Source organism: Trematomus bernacchii, unplaced genomic scaffold, assembly GCF_902827165.1.
Source record: "Trematomus bernacchii unplaced genomic scaffold, fTreBer1.1, whole genome shotgun sequence".
Taxonomy (NCBI): Eukaryota; Metazoa; Chordata; class Actinopteri; order Perciformes; family Nototheniidae; genus Trematomus; species Trematomus bernacchii.
Window position 1 is genome coordinate 7,105,351 of NW_022988098.1, and position 9,456 is coordinate 7,114,806.

The 9,456-nt window shown below is 40.6% G+C and overlaps 2 protein-coding genes across 2 annotated transcripts in view; both read left to right on the top strand.

The window, feature by feature from the left end:
- nucks1a (nuclear casein kinase and cyclin-dependent kinase substrate 1a) overlaps nucleotides 1-2,129 on the top strand; it is a 17,927-nt gene extending 15,798 nt beyond the window's left edge. Inside the window, 1 exon segment of the mRNA XM_034121680.1 lies at nucleotides 504-2,129. Within this exon segment, the coding sequence (XP_033977571.1) occupies nucleotides 504-775 (272 nt within the window). The 3' untranslated portion in view covers nucleotides 776-2,129.
- A 2,941-nt stretch (nucleotides 2,130-5,070) lies between these two features.
- LOC117475348 (solute carrier family 45 member 3) lies at nucleotides 5,071-9,456 on the top strand. The gene is given in 7 exon segments (XM_034121495.1): nucleotides 5,071-5,218; nucleotides 6,152-6,375; nucleotides 7,306-7,330; nucleotides 8,060-8,199; nucleotides 8,201-8,325; nucleotides 8,418-8,448; nucleotides 9,313-9,456. Coding segments are annotated over 7 exon segments (837 nt in total).

Sequence of the window (9,456 nt, forward strand, 5' to 3'; positions counted from 1 at the left end):
CTATCTATCTAACCATCTATCTAACCATCTAACTATCTATCTAACTATCTATCTAACTATCTAACTATCTAACCATCTATCTAACCATCTATCTAACCATCTATCTAACCATCTATCTATCTATCTATCTAACTATCTATCTAACTATCTATCTAACTATCTATCTATCTATCTAACTATCTAACCATCTATCTAACTATCTATCTAACTATCTAACTATCTAACCATCTATCTAACCATCTATCTAACCATCTATCTAACTATCTATCTAACTATCTATCTAACTATCTAACTATCTAACTATCTATCTAACTATCTATCTATCTATCTATCTATCTATCTAACTATCTATCTATCTAACCATCTATCTAACTATCTAACCATCTATCTAACTATCCATCTATCCATCTATCTAACTATCTATCCATCCATCTATCCATCCATCTATCTATCCATCTGTCTATCTGTCTATCTATCTAACTATCTATCTATCTATCTTTCAGTGACCCCCAGCCCGATGAAAGGAAAGGGGAAGGGGCGTCCCAGCACCAAGACCGTGGAGAAGAGCTCACCCAAAGAGGAGGAAGAGGAGGAGCCCGAGAGCCCCCTGGAGGAGGAAGAAGAGGAGGAGGAGGAGGAGAAGAAGGAGGAGAAGAAGGCCGCCGTGAAGAAGGAGACTTCCCCCGCCCCCAAGAAGACGAAGGAGGCCGAGGAGGAGGAAGACGAAGAGGAAGAGGATGGCTCAGAAGAGGAGGCGCCTTCCGGAGAAGACTAGACGAAGATGGTACCTCCCCCCCCCCCACCCCAAAAAACCTCCCCGCCAACCTGAAGCCCATCGTCTCTTTCTCCGTCTCTTCTCAAAGTTTTGTTGCTCTGCGTTTAGAGGTTGTTTTATTTTGACTTTTTTTGTTTCTCTCCTGGTGGCCTGGCTCAACGGTTTGGACTTCTTATGTGTGCTTTTTTTATTTGTTTTGCTTCTCCCCCCCATCTTCTCCTAACTAAGACATTGTGCTCATGTGATCATCCGCTGTGTGAAAGGAGTCCCTACATTCATTCTGAATTTACTTTAGTGTGAGCCTTCCCCCCCCCCCCCCCCCCCCCCCCTCCTCCATGAGCTCAGTGCTAGCGAGCATCCGTCCTGATTGTGAAACAGATCCATTCGCTTGTTTTTAGTTTTTTTTTTTTTTTTTTTTTCGCTCACTGATACCTGCGATTACTGAGCGTATTGTCACACAGCTTCTCAGTATCAGCTACTAAAGCGCTGTATTTACAAAGCTTAAGTCGACACACGCAGCGCCGGAAAGCCTTCTATTTGGTACTTGTGTGCTTTTTAAAACCAGAAGCATGTTTTAACACGGGAGTTCGGTATTTCAATTTCTTTTTTTTAAAACGTCTCCCCGCTTCTTTTCTCCTGGTGACCTTTTTTTGTTGCGTGGCTGCTGCTCCATCATTTTCAACGCGTTATCTTAGACCGGCGGAGTGTTTTACTTCGCACACCGTCACATGTTTCAAGCCAGCATGTGAGTTAGTGTTTTAAGTACTCGATGAAATGCTTCTTTGGTGGGGGGGGGGGGGGACTTCCTGTTCTGTTCAGCTGCCTATGTTAAACGGTTGCTGTTGTTCTATGTTTGGCTTTCTAACGATGCAGCTCTTTACGTGAAGAAACCCCCCCCCCCTCCCCCCCCATTAACCCCTGCATGGCTACAGCAGCTTCTCAACATTTCAGCCCCTTGTGCCAGGCACCCCCTTTTTATTTTTCATGAAATGCAAGAAGAGATGTTTGGTTTTATTTAGTTTTTTGTTTTTGAGAGATCAAAAAAATGAATGTTGTTTTTTCTCCTGTTGTTCTAATTCTCTATTCAGATTTTTTTTTTGTAATGTTTGTTTTTTAAGAAAAGAAATAAAATGTATCTTGATTTTAAAGAAAAAAAGTCGACCCTATCCAATCTGTTGTGAACGGCCTTCCCTTGATTTCCTCCTCCTGTATTCTCACTCGGCTTACTGTTTGCATCCTTGTGTTTTTCAGAGCATTTGTTTGCCCCCGTTTCTTCACATGCGGATACATTTTTTACAGTACTAAGGCTCGGAAAAGATTTAAATAAAGGTGGCAGCTCGGTCTTTATCCAGCACTCGTTTGTCTATATTAATGCCTTAATTTCAACTGAGTTCAGTTTCAGTAGTTTATCATTGAAGAATGTAATCTGTCCTTAAATCTGAGGTCTTTGCTACAAGCGGTGAGTTACGGCCCGTCCACACAGCGGCGTGCGTTGTCGCTTGCCGGCGGGCATGTCTGAAGCTAGACCAACAACCAATCACCTGAATCTCCCGCCCCGGACACACAAGCAGCGGTTTGATTGGCTAGAGCTTGTACTGGCATATGATTCGATTGGCTGACGCTTCCGTCGAAGCTTCAAAAGTTGAACATTGCTCAACTTTAGCAGCGAGCAAAGCTACGCTTCGCTCCCACAATGCAGTTCGGCGAAGCGTGACGTCACCCCATTCAAAGTGAATGGGCTGAAACGTTGAAGCTTTAACGCACGCCGCTGTGTGGACGGGCCGTTAGTCTTAAAACCATTTTTAACCATCAAAAGCCATAAACGATCTTGAAACTAGTGACGCGGAGATCAGATGCAGCATTTGTAAGATTGTCCTTTTTTCCCGATATGAAGTGGTTTGATCGCAAAGCGACAAAAAATATGTAGATAAGAAATCTGCTATGTACGGAAGAGGCCACGTGTGACTTTCTTTTAAAGATCTGAACTGAAAAGTGATTTTTTTTTTTTTACTTTTGTGATTAAATTCTGAGGAAAAGACGGAATTTTTTGATTAAAGTCCGAATTTAAAGAAAAGATAATCGGAATCCTTAAATTTAAAGTCGGAATTCTGAGATTTTAGAATTCCTCATTTTCTCTCAGAACCAAAAAAAAAAAATGACATGACCAATTCCTCTTCCGTGATATAACAATATTGGGGACACTTTTTATTATTCGGCTCCCGTCACAAAATTGTTTAGATTAGTCTCTTGATTCAGTCCTGCATGTCTACAGGACTCAAACCTAGTCATTGGTTCAGAAGCACATACAATTATTTAACAACTGTCCTCAGCAGGTTAGTGTGTTTTCTACGTGGACGTCCTGAATGGCACCAATCCTTAATGTCCATTTGTGATGGTTGGATATAAAAAAAGCGTGTTTATACGAACCTAAACCCTTGAGGATCAGAAACTGTCCTGTAGGTCACAGCGCTGAGGTTTTCTCCATCACCCCTCAGGAGGCACACGGCATAAGGCTGTGAATTTCTCCTCTTTCACCCATTCTCAGATTTCTTCTGTTCTCTTTTTGATGTTTCTTTTCTATCTACCTGCCGTTGTGCTGGCTGGCAAGTTTAATGCAAGCCAGGTTGTGATTCCTACAGGAGCCCATGTTGAGGAGCTTTGGTCTGTGGAGAGGGTACGCTGAACTCTTGAATCTTTTGCATGTTGTGGGAAAAGTGCAAAGCGTTGATGATGCTGGTAATGGCAATTTTGTGGTCTTTCAAAAAAACAAAAAAGTATTAACGACTATGTTGATAATGTTTTGGTTTCCCAGCTTCAAATAAAGGCAACCTACTTTTTATACGGATTTAACTACTTGTTTTGTGAAGTTGAGATCTGTGAAATGTGGCTCTGGTTTTATATTGATCTGCGCTACTCAGTGAATGCCACTCTGTGGTGCTGTGTGCAAAGGTCTTCTGAAGTGACCGCTCACATACACATTGTGCAGTTTAGCCACACTGAAGAACCTGATTGGTGGAAATAATGTCATAAAGGTTGAAAACAGCAAAATGATCCCCTCATGTCTTAATCATTTTGTTACATTTAATCTGACACATTATAAATGATTAGGTCTGCTGACCCCTTCATCAGTGTATGTCCTCAAGGGATGGAAATAACCGGAAAGAAGGACAAAATGAAGGAGAAAGTTGAGGTATAAAAGGTCAGTGAAAGTCAAAGTCCCTTTCCGGGAAAATAGAAAACAATAGGAAGCGGAACAAATGAAAAAGGTTCTGTGCAAGACCTGTGCTGCAGTTTGTACAAAATAACTGACTCAAGTGCAGTAATGAGACGGCAGGCCCACCCACAAGTTTCTTTCTCAGCATGACAAGAAAAAACAATCGTCACTCTCCAGACCTGTAGTCCGGAGTGTGTGTCCTGTCTCGGGCAGACACACACACTTATACAGACTGCTGAGCTTCAGATGGAAATTGCTGCTGGTTTTCATCACCAGTTTTGTTCCTTGAGGAGAGACCAAATAACTTTGATGTGGCAAGTGAATCATCTCTGTGTTCCTGAAAAGCATTATTTAAGATTATGAATGTCTAACAGAAACATGTTCTTGTTTATTTAGTGAGAGAACGTAACAACAGCCATGGTGTCAGATAATGAGACCATGATATTGATGAAGAAATTGTATCTAGTAACAGAAAACTGGTAACAGATCATGGATTATAAGTGGAGGATATTTACAGTTATGATTTTCAGTACTATTAACGTTAACCTAGTTTACGGCAGATAGATTCCTCACACTTCTGAACACATGTGAAGTGTTTTTCTGAGAATTCAGGGTACAGGGGGTATTGTGAAATAATGTGTGGATAAAAAGAGAAATCTAGATTATAGAAGGTCATCTGAAAAGTGTGCAGGTAACTTTATGAACCCATTTACAACTGGTGCAAACATGCAATTTAGAGAAAATGCAAGTTAATTAAAGTCAGAACATGATTATGTAGCAACATTACCAATTTGCAGATGGAAACCTTCAATTATTCTATAAGTAACAGGTGCTTTTTGTCTCTTAGGCCCAATATATTTACAGGAGAGAAGGGTGTGCTATACTCTCAAGAAGACGGCACGCCGGCAGAAGTTGTATACAAGTTGTTCTCTGATGGGAAGTGTTGTTTGTCCTTAAAGAAAGACTTATCTAATGCCAACAAAAATAGATAAAGTCTAAAAAGGTGTCACGACACATTATGACAAAGACATCCTAAAAAAACGGACAGCCAGGCATTAAATACTGCAAACATAAACCAAAGATGGAGAAGGAAAATCCGTTGAGGATGATGCTCATGGTGTGCACAATATCATTTGGTCTGGAGATGTGCATCGCTGTGGGAAACGTCTACGTACCGCCTCTATTGATGCAGAGAGGCATGGAGAAACAGCACATGACCATGGTGTTCGGTAAGTGGATGAACTATAGGTTGGGAGGGTTACTTTTAACATGTAACACGTTACAATTACTAGTTACCTGCATGTTATCCGTTACTCCCGGATCAGTAACAGAGATGGCAAAACTACACACATCCTTTACTCAAGTAGAAGTACACATACTTGTGTTTAAAAATACTCTGGTAAAAGTAGAAGTACTGACTAAACTTCTGTACTCAAGTAAAAGTAAAGAGGGCTTTGAAATGTACTTAAGTAAAAAGTACCCATAACTACCAGCTGTTACAAAGAGTACCTGACCTCCCTTTATATTAATAGAACAATAATGTCATTGTTAGCTGATGAATGTTTCCATGCTGAACAACGGCAACATGACAACGTTTTCATTGGTCCCTCTTCTTTAGAGAAGACCAGGAAATGATGGATACACGGATCGTGTTCAAATCAATAGGCACGCAATGACTCTAAATAATAATGATCACGCCACCAAACACACATTCAAACTAAAGGAACCAGCCTGTTTGGAAAATGTAAGAAGTAGAAAGTACAGGTATTTGTGTTCAAAATGTAAGAAGTAGAAAGTACAGGTATTTGGGTTCAAAATGTAAGAAGTAAAAGTGAAAAGTTGTCAGAAAATAAAGTAGCGGAGTAAAGTACTGATACCAGAAACATGTACTTAAGTACAGAAACAAAGTATTTATACTCCACCTCCTTCCCACCTCTGGTCTGTAATTAGCACAATGGCCTCATTCCTTGGCTCCAGTCAGCTGGGTCACTGTGGTTCAGTAGAGAGAACAGACAGTCTATTAAGACGCTAGCAGGTAACATGTGAAAAGAGAAATACTTGGAGAAAGAGAAGAGAAACTCTTTGTATACCTTGTGTCACTTTTACTACAGGTGTAGAGCAGAATATGTCTTGCCTACATTTTTTCTGATGTTACCTACCAGTTTCTCATTGTCCAGCAATGTATTTCATAACCAATCTAATCAAAAATGCGAGCGATTCGTGGCAGGGTCATTTTGGTCGTCGCTGGCCGTTTATCTGGGTGTTCAGCCTGGGAATCATAATAGGGCTGGAGCTCATGCCAGGAGCCGCGCACCTGTCCTCAAAACCCTGGCTGATATCCGCTCTGCAGGCTGGAGCTGTGTGTCTGACAGACTTCTGTGCACTGGTGAGTTAAACACATTCAAGTCTTAATTTGTGCACAACGTTAACCCTTCAATCTAGATGTGAATAAGTTAAAGGGGCCCTACAGTATAATGCTTTTTGGGGTTGTCCCTTTCCTGTAGTGTGTTATATAGGTTTCCGTGCATGTAAATGGTCTTCAAAGGCTAAAATCTCTAAAATCCCCTTCTCTATTGGACTATTTGTTTACTTCCTGAACATAGTGACATCACTATGTAACACTCGGGCTCCTATTGGCTAGCGCTCCAACACATTGTACGTGATAGGCGGGACATCTCTAAGCGGTTGACCAATCACAACAAAGCCGGCCAGCTAACCAATCAGAGCAGACTGGGCTCTGGTTTCAGACAGAGGGTGAAAAGAGGTGCTGCAGCACAGGCAGTATGAGAAAAATAAAGAGCTTTTTGAACATTAAAGCATGGAGACATGTCCCAGTAGAGACACTAAAAACTAATATACACCTGAAAAAGAACATAATAGGGCCTCTTTAAATTGGGCCCAATGTGAATCAATCAATCTAGACTTGGTTGTAAAGATTTATTCACCAATGCATGTTCAATTGACCAAAAATAAGTGCTAAAGAATGTGCTTTACTTCATAAATTATAATATTGAAGACTTCTATGAGAAGGTTTATACAGCAAAGATTACACAAAACAGGACATGCTCAAAGAAAGAATACACATTAAAATGTTTTCTATATTTATATTTCTTGTAGGCAATCTTTTGAACTGTCTTCATGATCAGTTATTATAATAGTTAAATATTTGTCTACGTTATACATTATACACATTTCCCAAATTCCTAGTTTGTGTAAAGCCAGTACGCAATCAATCAGATTCTGAATCAAAACATTTTGAAACCTTTTTAGTTTTTTAGATTAGGATTTGTATTAACCCTTGTGTTGTGTTTGAAAGCTGTTACCGTTCATGGTGTTCACGGGTCAATTTTGACTGGGGTGTCTAAAATCAAAGATGAATCTTGATTGGGCCAAATTTAACCCAGAGTCACCCACAACAATGCTGCTGGGTCTTCCCAGACCCGAACACCAAATTATACACTTTTTCTTTTAGAGACCTTCAGACTTGGCAGACAGAAATAGTCCTAATCTGTTTTTTAGTGTTTATAAAGCTGTTGTGGAGGATATCATGAAGCCTTGTTCCGTTAAAAAAAACTAGAGCGCAGTTATTATATCATTTGAACTTGAAACGGGTCACGGGAGACCCAAACACAACATAAGGGTTCAATTAAATCAAAGGTTCCAAAGGTCCTCATCACATTGGTGGAGGAAGGGATAAGGGAAAGGAGGGATGAAGGAATTGGTGGAGGAAGGGATAAGGGAAGGGAGGGATGAAGGAATGAAGGAATTTAGGGGTGGGAGTGATTGGTGGATGAAAGGATAAGGGAAGGGAGGGATGAAGGGATGAGAGAGTGAGGGATGAATCAATGAAGGGGGTCTGGCTAAGGATGAGGTAGAAATAGGGATGTATGAGTGGAAGGGAGAGGGAGGGTTGGTTGAGAGAATGGACACAAATGGTGGCTGGATGTTTTGGGCCGGAAATTAGTAGATTAAGCACTGATTAGAGAGGGGGTTGAGGCATGGCCAAGCTCCAAAATGTAACATAACGAATTAAAATCATACATTGTGCCTCTGTATTCCCTGCTGTCCAGGTGTGCGTATGGCCAGTCCGGCTCTCTTCCTGCAGTGCGTGGTGTCCGTGCTCTGCTCCGCCGTTATGGACCGATGGATTTCTCTGCTGGGGGCCAGGCTGGTGTACATCAGCAGTGTGGCTCTGATGGTATTGGCTACCCGCTTTCATAGGTGTATCAGACAGTGTGATGACAGTTACTGTCATGGCGGCTGTAACAGGATACACAGTCAGCGTCCTTCAGGTGGTGCCCTTCACACTGCTGGTCTCTATCACTCAGATAAACAGGTGAGAGAGTCTCCGTGCACCCCACTTTATGTGCAAACCTTTTTTCACTTTACATTTTAATATCATTATCATTTCTGTTCCGTTTATTGCAGCTTTAAGTTAATGCTGCGCATGTTTCATCAAGTTGGTGAAGATGTTTCTTCATTTGCATTAGTTTTGGCACGTTTGTGTTTTTATATTTACATTTTGTTTTAAGTGCAGTGCGTTTATCCTAATGTAAGTGTTTTAGGCCGTTGACGTGGGTTTGCATGTGTCGGTCACCGTACTTTTTCCTTAGTAAAAAGCTCTTGCATTTTGTACCATGTGTGGGAAAACACTGTACATTAAATACAAGGGAAGAGAAGTTAAAAAAACGTTTTTTCTTGTAAAAAAATGACTGTTAACCTTTAAAACGTATTGCAACGTTGTTGTTTTTGTATTAAGCATTTCAATGTCATTTGCATTTGAAAACTAGATAAACATAACATTTCAAAATTAAGTAAGGTTGAATGGCCAAAGTCTGGACAAATGATGTTGAATATAGCAAAAAAAGGCAACTTCATACAATTAAAATAACGTCTGATGAATTAATTAAGTAAGAAGTGTTTTTTTAGGCCACAAAAATTGTGAATTTTTTGCGGAGAGAAAGACCAGTTACATGCACAAAAACCTATACAACACACTACTAGAAAGGGACCCCAAAAAAGCATAATCAAAGTCAAAGTCAACTTAATTGTCAATCTTTCAGTTTGTGTGTTCAGTTTCCCACAATCCCGAATACAAAAACAATGTAATATAAAAATATGTATAAACATACACACAATCAAAAGACACATTTATTCATATGCACACATTAAGACCTAAATAAAAGCACAACAATCAATATATACAAAATAACAGTCACTTCCATATCTTTGAGAATGTACATTAGTGCAAGACTGTCCATAGCAGCGTAAAATAATAATAATAATAATAGGGCCTCTTTAAATGTAACTGTGTCCCCTGCAGGTGCTGCCGTCGCAGTGCCAGGGCTACATCGTGCAGCTGGCTCGCACTGTGAGGGCTTACATGGTCTCCGCCTGCTGCTTCAGCCTGCTGGCCTTTCTCTACTCCACCAAGATGGTGTACAGCCATGCTGACCTCCAACACTGA